The sequence below is a fragment of the Bubalus kerabau genome, chromosome 7, assembly GCF_029407905.1.
Source record: "Bubalus kerabau isolate K-KA32 ecotype Philippines breed swamp buffalo chromosome 7, PCC_UOA_SB_1v2, whole genome shotgun sequence".
In the NCBI taxonomy this organism is placed as follows: Eukaryota; Metazoa; Chordata; class Mammalia; order Artiodactyla; family Bovidae; genus Bubalus; species Bubalus kerabau.
Genome location: NC_073630.1, coordinates 22065169 through 22091710, shown reverse-complemented (window position 1 = coordinate 22091710; position 26542 = coordinate 22065169). Strand labels below are relative to the sequence as shown.

At 38.9% G+C, this 26542-nt stretch overlaps 1 protein-coding gene and 1 long non-coding RNA gene across 4 annotated transcripts in view; one reads left to right on the top strand and one right to left on the bottom strand.

Annotated features, from left to right (window-relative positions):
* EMCN (endomucin) overlaps positions 1–26542 on the top strand; it is a 128360-nt gene that overhangs the window by 25819 nt on the left and 75999 nt on the right. For 2 of the 3 annotated variants that reach the window (XM_055587809.1, XM_055587808.1), the window contains exon 2: positions 17935–18054. In XM_055587809.1, coding sequence (XP_055443784.1) covers positions 17935–18054 — 120 coding nt within the window. Of the gene's footprint in view, positions 1–17934; positions 18055–26192 lie in introns of those variants that run through there. The other variant, XM_055587810.1, reaches the window with a different exon arrangement.
* Positions 1406–26193, bottom strand: LOC129657530 (uncharacterized). The gene is made up of 3 exons (XR_008716784.1): positions 26037–26193; positions 5966–6020; positions 1406–1571 (listed from the first exon to the last, which is right to left on the bottom strand). It is a non-coding gene; the product is annotated as an uncharacterized LOC129657530 (long non-coding RNA).

Below are 26542 nucleotides of genomic sequence, written 5' to 3'. Positions count from 1 at the left end.
TTATTAGGTTGGCCAAAAAACTCATTTGGGTTTTTCCCGTGATATCTTACAGAAAACCCTGAAGGAATTTTTGGTCAACCGACTATTTAGTAGTCAGAGGCATTCATCATATTTAATTTAATATAAGAGTTGATTTGTAAATCTACCCCACTAGACTGAAGGCTGACTTGACCCACATGTCATTGCACCTCAAGATCTCTGGTCTCCCTTGGTCCTCTTTGTGAGGCTAGAACTGCACTTCTGAAATCTAGATTGAAGCTTGCTGTATATGCTTCTCGGTGATTCAGACAGGCTGTCATGAAATGAAACAATGTTTAATCCTCTTTAGGACTTGCTGCTGCTGCTGCTGCTAAGTCGCTTCAGTTGTGTTCAACTCTGTGCGACCCCATAGACTGCAGCCCACCAGGCTCCCCCGTCCCTGGGATTCTCCAGGCAAGAACACTGGAGTGGGTTGACATTTCCTTCTCCAATGCATAAAAGTGAAAAGTGAAAGTGAAGTCGCTTAGTCGTGTCTGACTCTTAGCGACCCCGTGGACTGCAGCCTACCAGGCTCCTCTGTCCATGGGATTTTCCAGGCAAGAGTACTGGAGTGGGGTGCCATTGCCTTCTCCACTTTAGGACTTAATTTCATTCAAATTCAACTTTCTCTTGTATCCTTCTAATTCAGTGTAGGAGAAGTACTTTTAAAAATTTAACCATTTGTAAAAACTAATAAAACATTTAATAAAAGTATTTATGAGTGAAGCCATGTGCTTTGTTTTCTATAAAATCATTTCAGCATGGTACCACATCTGACTATATAACTTAACAACAATAATGCCATATTTGCTTATTTAATTAAGATTTTACAAAGTATTTTTTATATACGTTATCTCTATAAAACCCTAAAAGGCAGGCAAAATGATAGATGCTGTTTTCAATTTATAAACAGAATTTTAAATACTTAAGAGTTTTGTTGTTGTTTAGTCACTAAGTCGTGTCTGACTCTTTGGGACCCTGTGGACTGTAGCCCACCAGGCTCCTCTGTGCATGGGATTTCCCAGGCAAGAATACTGGAGTGGGTTGCCATTTCCTTCTCCATGGGATCTTCCTGACCCAGGGATCAAACCCGTGTCTCCTGCATTGTAAGCAGATTCTTTACCACTGCATCACTGGGGAAGCCCCTAGTTATCTTTGTACTTGAAAGTAATCCAGCAAATTTTGAGCAGTTTGGTAGCCAGCCTCCATGATGGCCTCCAATAATCCTTCCCTCTTGTATTCAAGTACTTGGATGGCCCATTCTCACACTTACTTAAAATTGAATTGTGTGACTCTTGGAAATCAGTGGAAATGTCGTGTAATTTCCAGGACAAGGAAGTAAAAGACATATGACTTCTGCCAAGGTCTCTCAGATTGCTCTCTCAGGGAGAAGCCAGCCATCTTGTTGTGTTGTGGGAACAGCCAGGCAGAAATCCCCAGTGGAGAAAACCTGACCTTCCACTGACAGCCAGCACCAAGTCGTCAGCAAGGGGAGTGAGCCACCATGTAAATGGATCTTCCAGATCCGTCAAGCCTCGAGCTGATGGCAGAAACTGTGAAGACAGTAAATAATTGTGGTTTAAGAGTTATGCTTAGGAATAATTTGTTGCACAGCAATGAATAGCTAATTCAAGTGTTATCCAATAAAATTTGTAATAAATTCAAGCTTTTGATCTAAATTTAATTGATATTTACATGAACAGAATGAACACCCTGTATCAAGTGAATTTTTCCCAATTAGCAAGGTAAATTCTTTTCTCTTAAGCTACATTCACAGTAAATGTTTGATTAATATTGGCTGCATTTATTTATATGATTCATTTTTTACTTGCTTCATAAATCCAGAAACATGTTTAGGATTATATGCCTTGACATATATCTCTTATATGCCTTAATGAATTAAATTCATTAAATCAGAGCTTTAATTTACCATTGAATAAATGGTACAGATAAAATGATGCTTTATGACCATTTTACAATACTATATTACTAACAAAAATAATAGTCGTAAATTTTATAAATATATAGTTTTTTCTATTCTTCCAACATAGATAAAAAGTTATGCATTGTAATTATGGAAGTTATCATGTTTTTTTATGGCAGATATATTTTACTAATTAATTTGGTTTATAGTTATCATTGTGTTTCCTGAGGTACTTATATGAAAATAATTTGTTAATGAACTGCATTTTACTAACTGAATATTAGTGAAAGAATTTCTGATTTTTTTTTTCATCTAGTGAAACAAAAAAGTGAAATTTTAAGGTGAAATTCTTTTAACTTTCATTCACATATTGGGAAATTAAGTTAAAGAGACAAATGATATTAAAGAAATAAATTTGAAAAAGATTAAGTTAGTTTCAGATATTGTTTCCTCAGATTAAACAGTGTATCATTCCAACTCCTTTTTCTTCTCCTCCCGGAATTCAGTTTACCTCTCTACTCACATTAGTTTCTGTTCTTTGATAATTTTGCTCCTACTTGTTTAGACTGCAGAGATGGAAATTGAATTCATGTTGTAATAAGAATCTAACCACTCTTAAGCAAAATAACGATAGTTACCACTGAGTTGTATATAATGATCTCACCATACAGTTTTATCTGCAAGCATAATTTTAAGATAAAATATCATACGAATTATTCACTTCTTGCTTGGGATTTCCTTTGCCTTTACACCTTTTCTTGATGTATTTATTCTGTACTGTTTACTAAATTTGTACATTTTTTGCTTTTGTTGTTCACTTTATATTTATTCCTACTAAACTTTGTCCTATAAATGAATAATAATTTATCTAGTTATTTTTCAGTGTACATTTCCTTACTATTATCCAAGATCTTAAAAATGTAGCTCAACACACTATCCTTTAAAAACCTGATTTTGATTTTAACTGGATTATGATAGGCTGTATGGCTCCTTTTTTATATACAGTTGATCCTTAAACAACAAAGGTTTGAGTTATGCAGGTTCACGTATATGTGTGTTTTTAAAATAGTAAGTACTATAGTCCTACAAGGCTTCTCACGTGGCTCTAGTGGTGAAGAATCTGCCTGCCAGTGCAGGAGCAGACTTAAGAGATGCGGGTTCGATCCCTGGGTTGGGAAGATTACTTGGAAGAGGGCATGGCAACCCACTCCAGTATTCTTGCCTGGAGAATCCCATGGAGCCTGGTGCACTATAGGCTCACAAAGAGTTAGATACAAATGAAGCAACTTAGCACGAACGCTTGCATAGTCCTACACAATTGGAGTTCAGTAGAATTGGTGGCTGCAGAACCTCAAATACAGAGGTTAAGGAGGAACTTCAGATCAGGAGGGAAGACTATAAATTATGTGCAGACAGTACAAAGGATCAGGACCCCTAACCCCCTCATTGTTTAAGGATCAGCCGTACAGCATTTTCTCCACATAGGCTTTCGGGTCGTTAATGAATTGTTGATCACCTATTCAGTCCTTCGTTTATACCTATATTATCAGTAATGAGCTTTGGGCTCTTTTGACCTTGATTCTTAAAGAAAGATGGGAATAATACATGATGGCATGAGGTAAAAAAAAGAAGGATAAAAATGGAGTCAAGGTTGACTTTCTGTCATATGGAAAAGCTAAAATTTAGTACATTCAAAATAATTTAAGACTTATTTAGTGGCTTTTAAAAACTTTCACCGAGAGCAGTATTTCCAGGTACTTGAGATAATTTTAGGCATCAGTGGAATTAAACAACACTAACTCAAATCTCCATGATACTTATAGTTATCTAGGTGTATGTTTGGTGTTACATTCACAAATTCCACTTTTCAATATAAGGAGAGCAGGACTCAAGCATAGAAGCATCATAGTCAATGATATCTTTATGGAATATGACTTATGTCATACTATTTATTTTTATAGTTAAGTTTTAAATGATTTGATTTTAAAGAAAAAAAGTAAAGAAGTAATAGTAGATAAAGAATATGAATAAGCTCATAAAGGTGGTACAGGAGTGAATGAAATTTTGAACACACTTTCCAAGAGATTAAAACTTAGGAGACTGCTACAGCCAACTATGGCATTTCCTTCTGTCAGTTTCTTTTTCTCCCTGCTGCTAAGTCGCTTCAGTCGTGTCCGACTCTGTGCGACCCCAGAGACGGCAGCCCACCAGGCTCCCCTGTCCCTGGGATTCTCCAGGCAAGAACACTGGAGTGGGTTGCCATTTCCTTCTCCAATGCTTGCAAGTGAAAAGTGAAAGTGAAGTCGCTCAGTCGTGTCCGACTCTTAGCGACCCCATGGACTGCAGCCTACCAGGCTCCTCTGTCCATGGGATTTTCCAGGCAAGAGTACCGGAGTGGGGTGCCATTGCCTTCTCCATTTTCTCCCTAGAAACCTGCTAAAATGGACAAGAGTTTTGAAGATACTTTGATAGTTGGTAAGTGACTCTTCTGAATTTAGCAAACACATTTCACTTCAACCTTTATCACCCATGAGAATAGGAAGTGTAATACTTTCAAATGTTACAGAAGTCTCACTGGAAATAATAAAAATGCCAAGAGCATAGAAAATGCCCCACAAATTTTTCCCAGATTTTGAAGTGACCTTATATTAGAAAAAACTCATAAATCCCAGTTTATGAACCATAGATTCAACACTGTTGAATTCACAAAAAAAGCAGAGGCATGTTTACAAATAGTAATAAAGCATAAAGGAATAATGATTTCCAAATAAATTTAAACCCAGAAATTTTATTTCAATATGAAGTTTCAATAGTAGATCGTATGTTCTACATAAATACAACCCACCTTTTATTTTCTTTTTTAGCAAATGGTAATCTATTTAAAGTGATAGATTAATTATAATAGTCTGAAGATTCTGGCTATTCAGGTAAAACTTAAATTTTGCATATAAAAAACTGCTAATAAGCACCTATTGTTAAGTATGAGTAGCAGGAGATACACAGATGAATGTTAATGTTATCTATTAGAATTGCTTGGAAATTGATTTTTCTTGTATATTTCACATAATGATTCTACACTAATTAAAAAAATGTTTAGTTATACAGAGCACTATATTTCTTAAGCATGTTGGATAAAAGAAACTAATTATATATTTATAATAATGACATAATACATCTATGGTTTTCTTCTATTAATATTGCTGTTAGGAAAGTAAAATTTAATTGTTCTGGCATGAATTCATCTTTAAAACTGGAAAAAACAAGTTTACAATAAATTCAACTGTAATCTAATGGTAACTTTTGTGCTTAGATAACACTTTATACTTAATACTGGTGGTATCTCAGATCTAAATAATTATCACTGCTGCATTGAAGCGCTTGCTCTATAGCTCCAAAGTCTATTTGTTCTGATTATCCATCTTGCCATATTTGGGAAGCAAACGATTTATAGCCAATTCTGGATTGATTTGCTACAGAACAAATTTACAATTATCTTTTGCCATAAACACCTAATTGTGACTCAGCAAATTTGATTCTGAGTCTAGTAAACAGCACTTAATAAGAATAATTTTATATAACAAGGATGGCTCCTGGATATATCCACCTTTAATATAAAAACATGCTCAGACTAAAGACTTACTTGCTGCTCTGGGAAAAAGTCCATTGCCCCACATTTCCTCAAATAATTCTGGGTGGAGAGAGGATTAAGTTTTCATGTTCATCTTTGTTTCCACCTTCCTGCTTCCACTGAATCTTGTACTCTGTTTGGTTCCTTGTGACTCTTTCTTCATCTTTGCATTGGCAACAACCAAAATGTAATTCCCCATGCTTTCCTGCATGCCCAGAAAGATCCACTTAACTAGAGTCTTGCTGGATATTTGCTGACTTCATGTGGAGTGCATGCCTGCATGCTGCATGCATAGGTAACTTTATGCATAGGGAGGGGGGCTTTACAACAGTGAGGTGCAAAGCTAAGGATAAGTTTTAAATACCTCCGTTCTTAAAAGGTTTTAGATGCTTCACCTTCTTTCTTGGCCTCTTCTCTCTTCTCTTCCTCTACATCCTCTGCTCTCTCACCCTCGAGGATTAAAAAGAACAAATCATTTCTGCTTTCTTGGGAAGAGCAATTAAGTTCTCACTTACAGCTCTTTCAGTTTTGGGCATCCTTCTGAATTTCCAAAATCACTTCTTACAAGTGTACAGGTGAATATTTGTTCTTGTGCTAGTGCTAAGTCGCTTTAGTCGTGTCTGATGCTTTGTGACCCTATGGACCTATAGCCTGGCAGGCTTCTCTGTCCAAGGGATTCTCCAGGCAAGAATACTGGAGTGGGTTGCCATTTCCTCCTCCAGGGGACCTTCTCAACCCAGAGATTGAACCCACCTCCCTTATGTTTCTTGCATTGGCAGGTGGGTTCCTTACTACTGGTGCCACCTGGCAAGCCCAAATAAGACAGAAAAACTTTTCCATCCTAGTCTTCATCTTGGCATTTGGGAAAGGAATTTGGAGAGGTTCATTCTTCTTATTAAATTTTAATGATATTATACAAAAGGGTACTACTTTTAAATTATAAGGTGAATGTGAGTCAACTGAGAAATAAGAATATATACTTTACTTCTTGCTATCCGTCTCTTTAAATATGGATGTTCTAATTTCTTCCATTGTCAGCAAAGCAGATACTTCCCAACCAAGCTTTGAAAACATATTCTGTAAACATGTCTGTTGCCCACTATTAAATAACAAAAATCTGTTGCAGTGTTCAATGTAAGCTCTCTCTCTTTCCAAAGGCTGCATCTGTCCCACAACATGCAGAGTTATTTTTAAATGTGTTAGATTTAATTAGCCCACTACAAGCGACTCTTTTGATGGCATCCTGAAGGAGTGTTCAAATATTTTTAATTTGGAAAAATATACCATATAAAAGCTAGAAAGCTAGTCTCCAAAACAAGAAAGTAGACACCATGACTTCTTCTCTGTTCGCATATAAATACATGATGGGCATCTACTGGGCATGTGGTTCCATCTGAGCAAACTGAGCAGTTTTTCCATCTCCAGTGTGGAAAACTGTGGAGAAACAGATTCACAGGAGGAAAGATATGCTTTTATTCTAGCACTTGGAACTGGTACATATTGGAAACAAAGGGCTGTAAATCCCCTGCTCTGTTAAGTCTTTGCATATTTGTTTCTGATTAAAAGTATGTCACGCGTGTTTAAAGACTGTCCTTCACTATTTGCAGGGAATGAATAAGACAAGGTATCAAATTCTGGCTCAGCTTGTAATCTTATATAAAACCATTAGTCAAATGAACAAGATTATACTGTTATTGATACACCATGATCCACAAAGTAGTGGTCCTCCAATGTTTTGAAAGTAAATCCTTCATTTGCATGAAAATTGTGAACTACCTTCCCAATAAGATAATAAATGGCACCCACTAGTTGAGAAAACAGAATGCCGCTAAATATTAGCATGCATGTGTCTGACTCTGCAACCCCATGTATGTGTGCTAAGTTTGCAACCACAAACATGACATTGCAGTTCTAAGACTAGCCAATGTAGAGGAAAAGAACATGAAAGATGGGCTTAGAACATCTGAATATAAACTAGGCTCTAACACCTTCTACTCTGAGTCTTGACAAGTCACAATCAGACCTCGATTTCTTCATCTATAAAATGGAGATAATAGTAGTGTCTGTTCTACTGTTCTATGAAATTGTTAAAATCAAGTGATATGAAAGCAATTATTATTACACATGCTTAATTCTTGGAATGTCTATTATTTAAAGTTGTTTGTCTATTCAAATCATTCTTTTTAGGGCAAGAAAAGATTGTCTTTGAAAAATCAAACAACCTTGATTTTTCTGAAGATAGAAATAAACTTTTGTCCTCTTATTTTACCCCTTAATAACTGAAATTACCATCTCTCAACAGATACAAATTAAATAGCATTTAAAATCAGCTAGAGAGTTTTTCTTTACATTTAGAGAAGTCAAAAGTAAGAGTTAATGAAATAATAAACATGACATCTCAAATTCAGGCAAATATCATTTTCTAGCTTCAAATGCAATACTGTAGACTTCTTACAAACTCAGCTGTCACTAATCGAAAGTAGACATGAACACACATACACAGACCTACACATACACACTGTTGAGAAGTTGTGTAGCTTATTGTATATAAGCTCTGTTCATTCATGTTGGTATCAGTTTTATCTATGTAAAATATTTCATCATTTGCTCTTCTATGTTAAAAAAGAACATTCCAACACAAAGTAATCCAAATATCTATTTCAAATTTTGTCTTTCACATTTTCTCTATTTCCAGGTAGACTAACACCTGAAGGGAAATATATTTTGACCAGGTAACATTTTCAGACTGCATATAGAGTTAGTCATTTTGTCCCTTGTAATACAGAAATCATTTGGGGACTTAGATTTCTCCCGGGTGATGAGTTTATAACTTCATGAAGCCTTTGTATATAACTTCTGAAGTACAAGCTTCCTTCTTGGTATGTAGTAATGCAATTTACATTTTATTATTTGCCATAATGGATATTTGCATTATAATTTAAACTTAGAAGTAATATAATTTTGTAGCTGAAGAAACTCTATTCAGCAGACACTTTTCATAGAGAGGAAACCAAGGCCCAAAGCGGCGAAGTGGCTCATGCAGCGACATCATTAGCTGATGTCACAACTGCAGAGTCCCTGTGTCCTTCTACTTCCCATGGTGTCATTTCTTGCAAGTCGCTCTTCTAAACTAATGTATCCTGCTGTAGGAAAATGTCTAGCAAGACCGTCCCTGTTGCTGAGGAAATGCCAGGAGGGCCTGTATCAAAGACCCAGGATTTCAGGTGGTGACAGTCTAAGCTCAGAGGAAAGCTGGGGGTGCCATTAGAGAGAGAGAGAGTAGGACTTTGCTCTCCATGGTGATTGCTGCCCCTGAGTGGAGCCCAGAGCTGGGACAGAGCAGCACTGTTCCTCCCAGGACTGAGGGGGTCTGTGGTTTTTCCCCTTCCCTAGACAAGCCCAAGAGACTTGCTTGTACAGTTTGCTGGAGGTGACCAGAATCTGCGTGTGAAGCCTAAGCATCAGGTTTCCCTGGAAGATTTCCGAATCACAGAATCACGGTTCTTCTCTGGAGTCAGAGCAGAGCACGGCAGGAGGAGTCTCGGGACGGTTGTCTTAGAGCCCAGGAGTATGGCCAGGTCACTTCTTTCCCTGAATACTCCCATTCTTATAAATATAAAAATATAACCTTTGCCTTTTTATACCTCAAAGAGCTGACACACCTCAAACCTGGTACAACATATAAAAAGTCCCCTTATAATAGAGTCTGCAATCATGGAGCCTGATCTTTAAAGAATCACAGTTGTTTTGTGAAGGAAAAATACCTGCAAACTCCCATAATTTCAAACCTGACACCTGGATGAATGGAGAAAATTTGCCTTGGGAGCCTCCATCCGTTTGTCAGCCAAAGCACCTCGGATCCGTGGGTCCGTTTTGCAGATATTATTGTTTTCTGGTTAAGAAACTCACAAGTGCAATGCTGCCTTCCTGTCCTCCCCAGAGGGGCCAGGTGGCTGAGACACCTGTCCATGCCGGCACCTGCCAGGCCTGGCGCTTCCTCCCCACCTCACAGATGGCTGGCCACCTGAGGAGATTCCTCTGTGGGGTAGAGCTCTCGCCCACTTATCTGCATGTTTTCTTCCTGTCAGAGATGAGATTTTCTTCTTAGCCCCCAAATTCATTCCACCTACGAAAGATAAGCATTCTCAAACCTTTTGCGTTCGCTATAGTATTTTGTTAGCCTTAATAGAAAAAATACTTTAAACTTCAAATCCTTTTTTTTAAGAGTTCCCACTAGTTCTAATGCTTTCATTTAAAATGAAATTTCCCTGTTTTTACCAAAAGATTCTACTTTTAAGTGTGTAATATCCTCCATGCCCCATTGCAGGCCTTATATTGTATAGTCTCTTTTTTACTTGGCACTATTGACATTCCCCTTCTTTTTGAATACCCTAATTTCTTTTTCTGCCATAAGACAATTTTTTTCTTTCCTTCTTGTGCAAAATTATCTGATTCCTCTTGAAATCTGTTCCACCAGGAGAAGGATTCTGTTTATCCCAGATACATAGAGACATAGCCTTACTTTGATTTCACTGAACTGGCATACAACAAACTAAACACAGTATTAATTATATAGCACCACTAAAAAATAATTTTATTGATTTATTTCATTATTTTAATGAAGGCCGCACAGGCCTTCATTGCTGTGCGGGCTTTTCTCTAGCTGCGGAGGGCAGGGGCTACTCTTTTGTTGCAGAACACAGGAGCTAGGGCACACAGGCTTCAGTAGTTGTGACTCCCAGGCTCTAGAGCACAGGCTCGGTAGTTGCGGCACATGGGCTTAGCTACTCCATGGCATGTGGGATCGTCCTGGACCGGGGACTGAACCTGTGTCTCCTGCATTGCCAGGCGGATTCTTTACCACTGAGCCACCTGGGAAGCTCCAGCAACATTTTTATACAGCACCTTGACATAACCAACATAACCTTACAGTTGTTTCATATATGTATAGCTTGGGTATCAAAATAAAGTCTAAATTCTTCTAGGAAAAACGTATTTTTAATTTTTCTTAAAATAGACAAATGTTTGTTGAGGTAAAAGTCTCATTGGCTAGTAGCTTACTTATGCACTTCATATAGAAAATATTGAAATTATCAGGCCAATGCAGATAGAAGAAATCATCATGTAATAATTGTTTTCTTTAAATTGAGGAAAAAAATTAACTGTATTTCATTTGGTTGGAAGTAGGCCAAAGTGACCTTTGCTGTGTCAAAGGGCAATGTGTTGATATGACATTGATAATTAAAAGGAATCAGTCCCTTATCTTTCATGAAGGTTCTGTTTTGATGAGAATATAGAAAGTGGTATCATATTTCATGTATTTATTGTTATATTAATATACAAATATATTTTACTTATCCATGTATAAATTTATAATATACTGTGTTATATAATTAATATTTTAACATATTTTCATGTGTGAGGGAAAACCGAAATTTTCCACTTAAACTTTGTTAATTCTTTGTTACTTCTTTTCAGACAAAGAAGATATAGGGTACAATATTGAGCAAAAATTATGCTAGCTATTACTGACAAAGTACTATGAAAAAGGACCTTATCACTATTTAAAACATCCAGATTTATGCATTGCCATCACATATAAATATAAGAAGTGGATCTGTATTCATTATAAGCTATAATACATAGTGAAGAAGCATCTGCAAGTGATAAATGAAAATTGACAATCATTTTATTTCAATATATAATCTGTAAAAGTTTCCAAAAGTCTAAGGGGTGGTATTTATAGGAAGTGGCATTGCATGAAGACAATATAAAATAGTAGAAGCAATACATTCTAAGTTATTGAAATATAAAGTTATCTACTTTACCTTCAGTTCCATAAAGCAATTAATCTAGTTCATTAAGTTATTACCTAATAATGGTATTTTGAAGGTTTATAAAGAAACCATTCTGTTTCCTTAAAGAACGTAAAACCTTCTGAAATTGTCTTTATGGTTAAAACTGGCTAAGAAAAAATATTTTCTCAGATAATTCAAAGGAAAACTTCAGCAGTGTCTCTGCACAAGTGCATTCCACATCCACAAATAGTAGAATTAGAGAAGGAATTTAATTAATTGGTGCCGTGATCTTTGAAACTCTCTTAAATTCATACATTTTCTAAGCTGTAAAATGTATGGATTCTATTACATTAGGATATTTTTTTAAAGTTTTTTCCAGGTTTCAAGTTATAGAATTTTAAGTTACCGTCATTCAGTGTTTGTGTTGATCTAGAAAAAGCGAGATCAATCTTTAGTAGTGGATTTTCAGTGGACTTTAGACACAGACTTGGTAGGGGAAAAGGTAGATGGGGAAACAGTTTTGAAACAAAGCAGAACCCTATGGTCCTTACTCCCCCACCCTCACCCCCTCGCCTGCCTTTTGTCTGTGGAAAAACTTTAGCCAAACAATAAGTTTAGTCAGAGAAGTGAGAACATGAAGAAACAAAGGAAAACAGTCCAATAAAATGAAATAATAATAGTTTAGTCATTCAGCATAGTTAAGGACCTCTAGTTCCTCCTCAAGGGCCATAGATAATATTCTGAGCCATATCCTGTGAGCTGTCTTATAGATACTGAAACTCCCACCAGGTAGAAAAAAGTTAATTATATTATGACCAGATTGTAGCCATGACATGTGGCAAGAGTGTGGCAAGAGGTGCCGCACTCTTGAGAACTGGCCTCAAAGAAATGAGAACAAACCAACCCTGGAACTGAAGACTAACTGTACTTAAAACAGTCCAGATGACACTGGTCAGACCACAGATGACCAATTTCAAGATGACTGTCCGAGTCAACCGTGCTGTTTCTGCATGTAGCGCCTTTCTTCCATCTATAAAAGTGCTTGCCCATTGATTGTCAGTGTGCAGGGAACCGGGGGGTGGTAATCGACCTTTGGACAGGAGTCCACCTTCCCCTCACTGTGGATTGTCAGCATCCAAGATAAAGCAAACTTTCCACCAACCTTGTCTCTTTATTGGCTTTTGAGCGGCGGGCAACTGGACCCCCTTACTTTTGGTTACAGTTGCTCATTATGAGGATGGATGAAATTCTAACTCTCAGAGATTATTTGTGAGTTACCTATAAATGTAATTACAAAACATGTTAAGAAGATTAGAGTCAATGATTTGATCATTTGAAAACAGGAGAAAATATGATACCTGGTTTCTAGCCATAAACTGAATTCTCAAACTTTGAGAATGACAACAGTGATTGTCATTAAAATCCCAATATTACTTCATTCTTTCATAATGTAAGGAAGCTGGTGCTTTGCATCCCTTGTGCTATCTCAGTGTAAGTGTATTGGATAGGGTGGAATGGGGATGGAGCACCATCTGTTTCTCTCAAGAGCAGCACTCTCTGGTTTGGCACAAGCAAAGCCATGAAGCACAGGTCTCCTTGTTAAATTTATCTTTAAACATTTTGGAAGTAAAGAGAGAAAAAATGCTACCTCACCATGTCCTGTGAAGAGAAAATACTTCATAAAAAACCATTTCCCTCAATAGTTTAGTATAAGATCAAATCAGACCTAGAATAAATTTACAGATAATAGAGAAAAAGCATAATTGATAGCTACTCATACCCTGGTTAATAAAACTTTAATAGCAGTGTGTATCAGTCACTCAGTCTTTGTGACCTCATGGACGGCAGCTTACCAAGCTCCTCCATCAGTGGGATTCTCCAGGCAAGAATACTGGAGTGGGCTGCCATTTCCTTCTCCATTAATGGTGGTAGTTAGAATAAATCTTTTCCATCATATCAGGAGAGAAAATTTCTATTTGCAATTTTTTTTTAAACTCAGTAAATCTCTTGTTTTTATTTTTCAATTTTAAACACCTTTAAAAGATTAGAAATATCCTTTGAAGCTTCAAGTCTAATATAGAAACATCTTATATGTTTGTTTATTTATATGTAGATGACAGTATGAATGCTTGTTATTAAAAAGAAAAAGTGAGATATTTTGTTTCTTTCTTCATCCTAAGCACATGGAGTCAAAACATCAGTGTGTCTACTCACTTCCACACTTTCAGTATGACACCTTGTCAGAGGCAGAAAGAAGGTAGAGGGGAGTGTGGCTTGGCATGAATCCACCACGCCATGGCCAGATGTGTGATGGTTAAGAGTATCTTCTCTGGAGTCAAGGGTGTCTGTACTGAAATTCCAACTGTCTTACTTCCCAGGGTACAATATGGGCAAGCTGCGTACCATGTTTGAGCTTCAGTGTCCTCACCTATAAGATGGTGATCATAAGAGTATGAGCATTGTAGGGTCTTTATTAGGATTAAATGAGATAATCCACAGAAAGTACTCACATGCTACCTGGAACATAGTGATGCTCCATATTTATATGGGTTATTTGTCAATCCTTGCCAAAAGAAGAAATGCTCTCTGTTGAACAATCTGAAGAAGTGGTAATGGAGACAGTAATGAGTGCTGGGAAATCAGTGGCCAAACGTGTAGAAGGAAGAAGATGAGGAAAAGCCTTACATTATATTGCAGTCTTCCTAAATGAACAGTGAAAAAGAGAAACAATAGAATGGGAAAGGTTAGAGATCTCTTCAATAAAATTGGAGATCCCAAGGGAACATTTCATGCAAGAATGGGCATAATAAAGGACAGAAACCGTAAGGACTTGACAGAAGCAGAAGAGATTAAGAAGAGGTAGCAAGGATACAAAAGAACTATACAGAAGAGGCTTTAATGACCCAGATAACCATGATGGCATAGCCACTCTTCTAGAACTGGACAACTGGAATGTGAGGTCAACCAGCCATGTAATTAAAAGATGCTTGTTCCTTGGAAGGAAAGCTATGACAAACCTGCTGCTGCTGCTGCTAAGTCACTTCAGTCGTGTCCGACTCGGTGCGACCCCATAGACGGCAGCCCACCAGGCTCCCCCATCCCTGGGATTCTCCAGGCAAGAACACTGGAGTGGGTTGCCATTTCCTTTAAAGAGCAGAGATAACATTTTGCCAACAAACGTCCATGTAGTCGAAGCTATGGTTTTTCCAGTAATCACGTATAGGTGTGAGAGTTAGACCATAAAGAAAACTAAGGGCTGAAGAATGGATGCTTTTGAATTGGAGTGCTGGAGAAGATTTTTGACAGGAGATCAAACCAGTCAATCCTAAAGGAAATCAACCCTAAATATTCATTGGAAGAACTGATGATGAAGCTCCAGTACTTTGGCCACCTGATGTGAAGAGCTGACTCATTGGAAAACACCCTGATTCTGGGAAAGACTGAGAGCAGGAAGAGAAGGGGGCAGCAGATGATGAGATGGTTACATAGCATCACTGACTCAATGGACATGAATTTGAGCACATTCCAGGGGATAGTGGAGGACAGAGGACCCTAGCATGCAGCAGTCCATGGGTTCACAGAGTCACTCAGTGACTTAACAGCAGCAAATATCTCAATCTTACTATGTTAATTATGTGGTAGAAATTTGTGGCTAGAAATTTCCCTACTAGTTTGCTTCAAACTATACATGTGAACTTACTGATTTCACATGACAACTTCAAGAGGGCCAACGACATTGGTAAACATAGAAATGGGAGCTTTTAGTTCAAGGTCAACTAGTGGCTTCTCATTCTCTGCCCTCCTCATTTCCCAATCATGTTTTCTACAGTTGAATTTCCTTTTGGTCTCTTCCCATTGCTCCAAACAGACTTGTAGGTAAAGTCCCATGTCTCTGGGTTGGTATTCAAAGTCCTTTATAATCTGGTCTCCAGAATTTTACCAGATACATCCACCATGTCTTCTCATAGCAATAGCAGTTCAGCCAAACAGACCTCTTTGCATGCCCTCAAATCCCTCTCATTCCCCCATTTCACACCTTCACTCATGTTCTTTCCTCTTTCTGTGTGAACATGTTACTCACTCTTCAAGCTCCAGCCCCTGTTAACTCCCTCATGAAGTATTCCTTCCTCATGCCAGAAGAGTAGTCATCGTCTATAAATTCTTGCCTCAATTTTTCTTGTCCCACAGTTTTCAAATTTTTAGCTGGAATCACTGTAAGAAATACATTTTGCACTGGCACACATTTCATTCAGACACACCACACACACACACACACATACATACACACACACACTCCTAAGCAAAAGCTTCATGAAACAATACTTGCTCTCATTATTTACAAAACTACTCTAATGTTGTCTCTTTTCTCTTTCATTTGGGGAAAAAGCTCTGACTGCAATGCATTTGTCTTTAACTGTTTAATAACCCAAAGTTTGAGAAACACTGTTATACACATCTCAAACAGAGTATTCTTTGTTATTTAATGTGTACAGACATACTCCCTATCCTATTAAAATCTCCTAAGTGTGATGCTGTTTGGTACAACATAAAGTCTTTCACTATTTAACTATGCTTTTCATATTGGCTACCAGTGTGTGCAGAAGCAAAAAGGAAAGAAGGAAGGAAAGAATGAAGTAAGGAAGGGAAAAAAGAAATATGAAAAATATCTCTGGAGTTGTGGATTATACTCAGAAATTAAGGTTGTTTTATATTTAGCAAGTCAAAGAGAGAAATCATTCAAGCTATTTACAGATGAAATTCCCATCCAAGTAGTATATGCTTCTGTGAATAACTTCTTCTTCAATATCAATTTAAACTTAGAAATTAGTATTATATCATGGACTCTAGGACAAAAAGATAGCAAAAACAAAATGACTAATTAATAGAGCAAAGGTAACTTCATATGTGCTGTGTTCCTTTTATCTGCTAGATATTGCAAGGCAGGAGGGGAGGGTAGTAAGACCAAGGGTGTGAATGCATCTCCAGAGGTGAAAAAAGCTTTGATTTGGTTTCGGTAAAGCCTGTGAAAAGGCAATGCTGTTGTTCCTGTGTGGACAGAGCTTGTCAGTATATGCTGAACATGTCAAGCAATTTCTGTGAGCTCTTTGTAAACAAAGTCAGAGCTGAGCACTAACACTCCCAAGCCCCTCAAATCTACAAAACGAAACAGGAAGAACACTCTTATCTCGTGACATCTCAAATATTACTTTTCACTGACTTTCAAGATTATTGCTTTTTCCTCAAATTCAAAGAGGAAAATTTTGAATGAAATTTAAATTTGACAAGTTATACGAAGGACATGCATTTACTGTAATGACATACCCAATTTGACTGGAGTTTGAACAAAAGTTTTTGTTATTCAGAGTCCACCCTCTTATCAACATTCGTTTCTCTGACTCTATAACTGACCTTTGAACAACATGTGTTTGAACTACTTGGATCCACTTGTGTGACTGTATGTTTGTGTGTATGTGTGCTCACTCGTGTCTGACTCTTTGTGACCGCATGGACTGTAGCCCCACCAGGCTCCTCTGCCCATGGGATTTTCCAGGCAAGAATACTGGAGTGGGTTGTCATTTCCCTCTCCAGGAGATCTTCACAACCCAGGGATCAAACTCGCACCTCTTGTGTCTCCTTCATTGGCAGGCAGATTATTTACCACTGCACCACCTGGGAAACCCCATATGCTTGTATAAATGTTAAAAAATTACAATAATATTGTGTGAAACAAATCTTTCCATAGATCACTGAGAAGCCCTACATGCTTCACTTTAAAAAATAATATTGCAATGGACGTTTTAAGAGTTACTATAAGACAGTGACTTTCTATTGCCAAAAATAATTATTAAAAATGAATATACAATATATATAACATTGTATTGTCTTCACTTCTGTGCTTTTGATTATTACAGTTGAGAGAAATAAATGATTTTAAAAGGCAGATTTATGGTGGCTCTATCACCAAGAATTTAGGCTTGTAGCAATTGTTGAATTTTTTAATCTATTGTCTACTAATATATTCCAAAGAGACAATCAATTTACATATATAGTTAGACACACACACATCTATCTATCTATATCTATATATGTATATACAGAGAGAGAGAGAGAAAAGGGGGAGAGGGGAGAAAGAAAGGAGAATGCTATGTTCCAGGTAGAAATGAATTACTACTGAGATTTTTTAGTATTTAGTAACAATAACTTGCTATAATAACACTTGGTGAACACTGCCCAGAGAGTATTTGTTTAATTATTTCACCTGACAATGTTACTTTAGTTGGCTTGTGTCAAACTTACACATGTATTCCTCACTGGTTTTGTAAGATATTATTTTCTTTCAGAACCACAGACTGCTCCTGCAATCATCTTAAAAATTCATGCCATTGGTGAGAAGCTGTTGGAGTGAATGAATGAATACTGAACTCAAGGTTGAATTCTTTTACAATTAGAAAATTAATTCCAAAACCATACATACAGGTTTATTTTGTTTAAATATACTAGAATGTTTCTCAGCAAAATAAATGTAAATTTTAATGAAACTACTTTAACACAATTTTTTTTTTCAGACGCCCCAGCAACAACCACTCCACCATCAACAACTTCTGAAATAAATACAACTCTACCAGCAATAGATACAAGTACATCACCAAATGATAAGAAATCAACAGGTGAACTATCTAATGAAGGTAGGATTAATTTTTCATGAAATTTACTCTAAATTTAACAATAAAATTATCACCCATATAATTTAATCATAGGAAAATTATTTGGGAATCTTGTATCTTTGGTATGAAAGTCTGGGTTATTCCCTTATTTCAAAATGTATGTGTTATTTTGGATTGAATACAGAGCCCTGAGATCATAGTGGACTTCTTTCTTTAGATCACTTCTTGTTTGAGAATGGTCTTATTGTGAGGGTTATGCATACAAGGTTTATTTTTAGAGAAGAAAAATTATCATTTCTCAGTCACAAAAATATCTTTCTAACTATTCCAGTTCCCCACGTAAGCAGCACAGCCTACATGGTGGAACTGTATTAATAAGAGACTGGTTTTGTTAGTTACATTGGGATGGTAATAGATGTAACCAGTAAATTTCAGTAGCAGTGGCATCGTTATGGTTACTGGACTGAGTGATGCCTGTATCATGTTTTATGGCTCTTGGTATTAAAGAAAATTACCTTATCATCCATGAAAAACAAAATGAGCCATTAGGACCATTCAGTTAAAAACTCAAGAGATCATTAACCCAGCACATAATGCATTGTCCATCCTGAAGAAAACATAAAATGAGGCATATCATTTGGGTCCAGAAAACAGTGGAGCAGGGGAAATAGAAATGTTTGTTGATTACCTATGGGCAGAAATACAGTTAGCATGCTAAGGTAACAGAAAGACCTAAAAATCATGTACCCTGATAAACGGAAATCTCCACTGCTGTCTTTCTTGCCCTCATATTCCTCGTTTAACTTCCATTCTAAGACATACGGAAGATTGATAAGGGCTAGTTCACTGGACTTGAATGTGATGGTGATACTCAAGAGAAAAGGGGTATTATGAATATAGTTCATTGTTTCCAAACTGTCTAATTCTAATGTGAAACCAAACCAACCCTTAGAACTTCTTTACCGAACCAAGAGAAAGTATTACATTACACATTGAGGGCAGCACAGAGGATTTATTCTCAAAATGTGGCACAATCTGCATTACCAACTAAGGGAAACTCCAAATGACAGTCAGGGAGCCAGGGACCATGAGGCCTTCAACCAACACTCCACAGGCTGAATTATTTCATTTTTTTATTTTAATTTTTACAAAGCATATCTCTCTCTCTCCATATATATAAATGTGTATATTTTTATATAAAGATATATATAATAAAATATAATATATATATATATATATATATACACACACACACACACACATGCTGCTGCTAAGTCACTTCAGTCGTGTCCGACTCTGTGTGATCCCATAGACGGCAGCCCACCAGGCTCCCCCATCCCTGGGATTCTCCAGGCAAGAACACTGGAGTGGGTTGCCATTTCCTTCTCCAATGCAGGAAAGTGAAAAGTCAAAGTGAAGTCACTCAGTCATGTCTGACTCTTAGCGACCCCATAGACTACAGCCTACCAGGCTCCTCCATCCATGGGATTTTCCAGGCAAGAGTACTGGAGTGGGGTGCCATTGCCTTTATATATATATATATATATATATATATATATATATATATATATATATATATAAAATCTCTATTTCCCTTCAATCTCTCTGAGTTGCCAAATGAGTCCTTGGCTTAAAATTGTTTGATTTTGATTAAACATATTACTTTTGCAAGCAACAGTGTGAAAACATTAGTCACTTGGTCATATCCAACTCTGCAATGCCATGGACTGTACCCCACCAGGTTCCTCTGTCCATGGAATTCTCCAGGCTAGAATACTGGAGTGGGTAGCCATTCCCTTCTCCAGGGGATCTTCCTGACCCAGGGATCAAACCTGCATCTCTCACATTGCAGACAGATTCTTTACCATCTGAGTCACCAGGAAAGCCCTTGTAATCAATAATATCCCCCCAAAGAACCAGGAAACAGAGAAGGTAAGTGCAGATGTTGCATGAAGTCCCAAAGAGCTAAAGTTCCACAGTTTTTCTGTTAACTACTTGGAACATATGCTTTCTAAGTGGGAAGATCCCTAGCCTGCCTACAATGGTCTATGATGAATAACACTGTCTAAATAATATGTAAGTGATCACGGTAAGTGATCATGAAAGGGTGGAGGTGGAGGTTTCACTGAAAGAATCCAGAATTGTAATTTGTGATACCAAGAATTCATCTTACCTTTTTCACTTGAAAGAGAAATTCTATACCTACTCATGTGAAACATAATGGGGGAGACCTTTACATCAACTTTACCTTTGGTGGCTCCTGTTGAGGGACACTTGATAGAACAGTTGAAATCATGTGTACACACACACACACACATTTCTCCTATTTCCTTTTGAGGGACATTTTTCAGATGCTTACTCCTTGGAAGGAAAGTTATGACCAACCTAGATAGCATATTCAAAAGCAGAGACATTACTTTGCCAACAAAGGTCCATCTAGTCAAGGCTATGGTTTTTCCTGTGGTCATGTATGGATGTGAGAGTTGGACTGTGAAGAAGGCTGAGCGCCAAAGAATTGATGCTTTTGAACTGTGGTTTTGGAGAAGACTCTTGAGAGTCCCTTAGACTGCAAGGAGATCCAACCAGTCCATTCTGAAGGAGATCAGCCCTGGGATTTCTTTGGAAGGGCTGATGCTAAAGCTGAAACTCCAGTACTTTGGCCACCTCATGCGAAGAGTTGACTCATTGGAAAAGACTCTGATGCTGGGAGGGATTGGGAGCAGGAGGAGAAGGGGACAACAGAGGATGAGATGGCTGGATGGCATCACTGACTCAATGGACATGAGTCTGAGTGAACTCCTGGAGTTGGTGATGGACAGGGAGGCCTGGTGTGCTGCGATTCATGGGGTCGCAAAGAGTCAGACATGACTGAGGGACTGAACTGAACTGAACTGAACTGACCTGTATACAGATTTCTCAAGAGGCAAGTAAAGTGGTCTGGTATTCCCATCTCTTTAAGAATTTTTCACAGTTTGCTGTGACTCACACATCCAAAGGCTTAAATGGCAACCTACTCCAGTATTCTTGCCTGGAGAACCCCATGGAAGGAGGAGCCTGGGGGGGCTACAGTCCACGGGGTTGCAAAGAGTCGGACACAACTGAGCGACTTCACCCACTCACTCATAATCAATAAAGCAGAAGTAGATGTTTTTCTGGAACTCTTTTGCTTTTTCTGTGATCCAATGGATGTTGGCAATTTGATCTCTGGTTCCTCTGCCTTTTCTAAATCCAGCTTGAATGTCTGAAAGTACTCAGTTCACATACTGTTGAAGCCTGGCTTGGAGAATTTTGAGCATTACTTTGCTAGCATGTGAGATGAATGAGTGCAATTTTGTGGTAGTTTGAACATTCTTTGGCATTGCCTTTCTTTGGGATTGGAATGAAAACTGACCTTTTCCAGTCCTATGGCCACTGCTGTGTTTTCCAAATTTGCTGGCATATTGAGTGCAACACTGTCACAGCATCATCTTTTAGGATTTGAAATAGCTCAACTGGAATTCCATCACCTCCACTAGCTTTGTTTGTAGTTATGCTTCCTAAGGCCCACTTGAATACACATTCCAGGATGTCTGGCTCTAGGTGAGTGATCACACCATCATTATCTGGGTCGTGAAGATCTTTTTTGTATAGTTCTGTGTATTGTTGCCACCTCTTCTTTTATCTTCTGCTTCTGCCTTGAGGAGATACCCCAGGTCCAAAGGCAAAGGAAAAGCTCCAGCAAGATGGTAAGAGTGGTGAAATCGTGATTAGAATCAAATCCCATACCCACCAGAGATGCTCCGAGGGCTCAAACAAACATTGTACACACCAGGACCAGACCCCACAGAGACTGAGACAGAACTGTGTTTGAATGTCTCCTGCAGAGGTATGTGTCAGCAGTGGACTGTTGCAGGGGCAGGGACTCTGGGTGCAGCAGACCTGGGTATGCATAAGCCCTCTTGGAGGAGGCCACCATTAACCCCACCATAGAGCTGCCAGAATTTACACAGGACTGGGGAAACAGATTCTTGGGGGACACAAACCTTGTGGGCACCAGGACCCAGGAGAAAGGAGCAGTGACCCTACAAGAGACTGACCCAGACTTGCCTATGAGTGTCCAGGAGTCTCCAGTGGTGGCGTGGGTTGGCAGTGGCCTGCCGCAGGGCTGGGGGCACTGAGTGTAGCAATGCATTCATGGGACCTTTTGAAGGAGGTTGCCATTATCGTCATTACCTCCACCATAGTTTGGCCCAAGGTAAATAACAGGGAGGGAACACAGCCCCACCCATCAACAGAAAATTCGATTAAAGATTTACTGAGCATGGCCCCGCCCATCAGAACAAGACCCAGTTTCCCCTCAGTCAGTCTCTCCCTTCAGGAAGCTTCCATAAGCCTCTTACCCTTCTCCATTAAAGGGCAGGCAGACTGAAAACCACAATCACAGAAAACTAATCAATCTGATCACATGGACCATTGCCTTGTCTAACTCAGTGAAACTATGAGCCATGCCATGTAGGGCCACCAAAGATGGACGGGTCATGGTGGAGAGGTCTGACAAAACGTGATCCACTGTAGAAGGGAATGGCAAACCACTTCAGTAGTCTTGCCTTGAGAACCTCATTAACAGTAAGAAAAGGCAAAAAGATAGAACACTGAATGATGAATGCCCCAGGTTGGTAGGTGCCCAATATGCTACTAGAGATCAGTGGAGAAATAACTCCAGAAAGAATGAAGAGAGAGCCAAAGCAAAAACAACACACAGTTGTGGATGTGACTGGTGATGGAAGTAAAGTTCAATGCTGTAAAGAACAATATTGCATAGGAATTTGGAATGTTAGATCAAGGCAAATTGGAAGTGGTCAAATAGGAGATAGCAAGACTGAGCATCGACATTTTAGGAATAAGTGAACTAAAATGGACTGGAATGGGTGAATTTAACTCAGATAACCATTTTATCTACCACTGTGGGCAAGAATCCCTTAGAAGAAGTTGAGTAGCCCCCATAATCAACAAAAGAGTGAGAAATGCAGTACTTGGATGCAATCTCAAAAACGACAGAATGATCTGTTTGTTTCCAAGGCAAACCGTTCAATATCACAGTAATCCAAGTCTATGCTCTGACCACTAATGCTGAAGAAGCTGAAGTTGAACGGTTCTATGAAGACCTACAAGAACTTCTAGAACTAACACCCCCCAAAAAATGTCCTTTTCATATTAGAAGACTGGAATGCAAAAGTAGGAAGTCAAGAAACACCTGGAGTAACAGGTAAATTTGGCTTTGGAATTCAGAATGAAGCAGGGCAAAGGATAATAGAGTTTTGCTAAGAGAATGCACTGGTAATAGCAAACACCCTCTTCCAACAACACAAGAGAAGACTCTACACATGGACATCACCAGATGGTCAACACCGAAATCAAACTGATTATATTCTTTGCAGCCAAAGACGGAGAAGTTCTATACAGTCAGCAAAAACAAGACCAGGAGTTGACTATGGCTCCAATCATGAACTCCTTATTGCCAAATTCAGACTTAAACTGAAGAAAGTAGGGAAAATCATTAGACCATTCCTGTATGACATAAATCAAATCCCTTATGATTATACAGTAGAAGTGAAAAATAGATTCAAGGGATTAAATCTGATAGAGTGCCTGATGAACTATAGACAGAGGTTCATGACATTGTACAGGAGGCAGGGATCAAGATCATCCCCAAGAAAAAGAAGTGTCAGATCAGATCAGAACAGTCGCTCATTTGTGTCCGACTCTTTGCGACCCCATGAATCGCAGCACGCCAGGCCTCCCTGTCCATCACCAACTACCGGAGTTCACTGAGACTCACGTCCATTGAGTCAGTGATGCCATCCAGCCATCTCATCCCGTGTCATCCCCTTCTCCTCCTGCCCCCAATCCCTCCCAGCATCAGAGTCTTTTCCAATGATCAACTCTTTGCATGAGGTGGCCAAAGTTCACATATTGCTGAAGCCTGGCTTGGAGAATTTTGAGCATTACTTTACTAGCATGTGAGATGACTGCAATTGTGCAGTAGTTTGAGCATTCTTTGGCATTGCCTTTCTTTGGTACTGGAATGAAAACTGACATTTTCCAGTCCTGTGACCACTGCTGAGTTTTCCAAATTTGCTGGCATATTGAGTGCAGCACTTTCACAGCATCATCTTTCAGGATTTGAAATAGCTCAACTGGAATTCTGTCACCTCCACTAGCTTTGTTCATAGTGATGCTTTCTAAGGCCCGCTTGACTTCACATTCCAGGATGTCTGGCTCTAGGTCAGTGATCACACCATCATGATTATCTGGGTCGTGAAGATCTTTTTTGTACAGTTCTTCAGTGTATTCTTGCCATCTCTTCTTAATATCTTCTGCTTCTGTTAGGTCCATACCATTTCTGTCCTTTATCGAGCCCATCTTTGCATGAAATGTTCCTTTGGTATCTCTGATTTTCTTGAAGAGATCTCTAGTCTTTCCCATTCTGATGTTTTCCTCTATTTCTTTGCATTGATCGCTGAAGAAGGCTTTCTTATCTCTTCTTGCTATTCTTTGAAACTCTGCATTCAGATGCTTATATCTTTCCTTTTCACTTCTCTTCTTTTCACAGCTATTTGTAAGGCCTCCCCAGACAGCCATTTTGCTTTTTTGCATTTCTTTTCCATGGGGATGGTCTTGATCCCTGTCTCCTGTACAATGTCATTAACCTCATTCCATAGTTCATCAGGCACTCTATCTATCAGATCTAGGCCCTTAAATCTATTTCCCACTTCCACTGTATAATCATAAGGGATTTGATTTAGGTCATACCTGAATGGTCTAGTGGTTTTCCCTACTTTCTTCAATTTAAGTCTGAATTTGGCAATCAGGAGTTCATGGTCTGAGGCACAGTCAGCTCCTGGTCTTATTTTTGCTGACTGTATAGAGCTTCTCCATCTTTGGCTGCAAAGAATATAATCAATCTGATTTCGGTGTTGACCATCTGGTGATGTCCATGTATAGAGTCTTCTCTTGTGTTGTTGGAAGAGGGTGTTTGTTATGACCAGTGCATTTTCTTGGCAAAACTCTATTAGTCTTTCCCCTGCTTCATTCCGTATTCCAAGGCTAAATTTGCCTGTTACTCCAGGTGTTTCTTGACTTCCTACTTTTGCATTCCAGTCCCCTATAATGAAAATGACATCTTTTTTGGGTGTTAGTTCTAAAAGGTCTTGTAGGTCTTCATAGAACCGTTCAACTTCAGCTTCTTCAGCGTTACTGGTTGGGGCATACTTGGATTACTGTGATAGTGAATGGTTTGCCTTGGAAACAAACAGAGATCATTCTGTCGTTTTTGAGATTGCATCCAAGTACTGCATTTCGGACTCTTTTGTTGACCATGATGGCTACTCCATTTCTTCTGAGGGATTCCTGCCCACAGTAGTAGATATAATGGTCATCTGAGTTAAATTCACCCATTCCAGTCCATTTCAGTTCGATGATTCCTAGAATGTCAACATTCACTCTTGCCATCTCTTGTTTGACCACTTCCAATTTGCCTTGATTCATGGACCTGACATTCCAGGTTCCTATGCAATATTGCTCTTTACAGCATCGGACCTTGCTTCTATCACCAGTCACATCCACAGCTGGGTATTCTTTTTGCTTTGGCTCCATCCCTTCATTCTTTCTGGAGTTATTTCTCCACTGATCTCCAGTAGCATACTGGGTACCTACTGACCTGGGGAGTTTCTCGTTCAGTATCCTATCATTTTGCCTTTTCATACTGTTCATGGGGTTCTCAAGGCAAGAATACTGAAGTGGTTTGCCATTCCCTTCTCCAGTGGACCACATTCTGTCAGATCTCTCCACCACGACCCGCCCATCTTGGGTTGCCCCAAGGGCATGGTTTAGTTTCATTGAGTTAGACAAGGCTGTGGTCCTAGTGTTATTAGATTGACTAGTTTTCTGTGAGTATGGTTTCATTGTGTTTGCCCTCTGATGCCCTCTTGCAACACCTACCGTCTTACTTGGGTTTCTCTTACCTTGGGCGTGGGGTATCTCTTCACGGCTGCTCCAGGAAACCGCAGCCATTGCTGCTTACCTTGGACAAGGCGTATCTCCTCACCACCGCCCTTCCTGACCTTCAACGTGGGGTAGCTCCTCTAGGCCCTCCTGCGCCCACGCAGCCACCACTCCTTGGATATGGGGTTGATCCTCCCGGCTGCCGCCCCTGGCCTTGGGCGTGGATTGCTCCTCCTGGCCGCCGCCCCTGGCCTCTGGCGTGGAGGCAAGATGGTTTTCTGAGGAGGCCTTACAAATAGCTGTGTAAAGAAGAGAAGCAATAGGCAAAGGAGAAAAGGAAAGATATATCCATTTGACTGCAGAGTTCCAAAGAATAGCAAGGAGAGATAAGAAAGCCTTCCTTAGTGATCAATGCAAAGAAATAGAGGAAAACAATAGAATGGGAAAGACTAGAGATCTCTTCAGAAAATTAGAGATACCAAGGGAACATTTCATGCAAAGATGGGCTCAATAAAGGACAGAAATG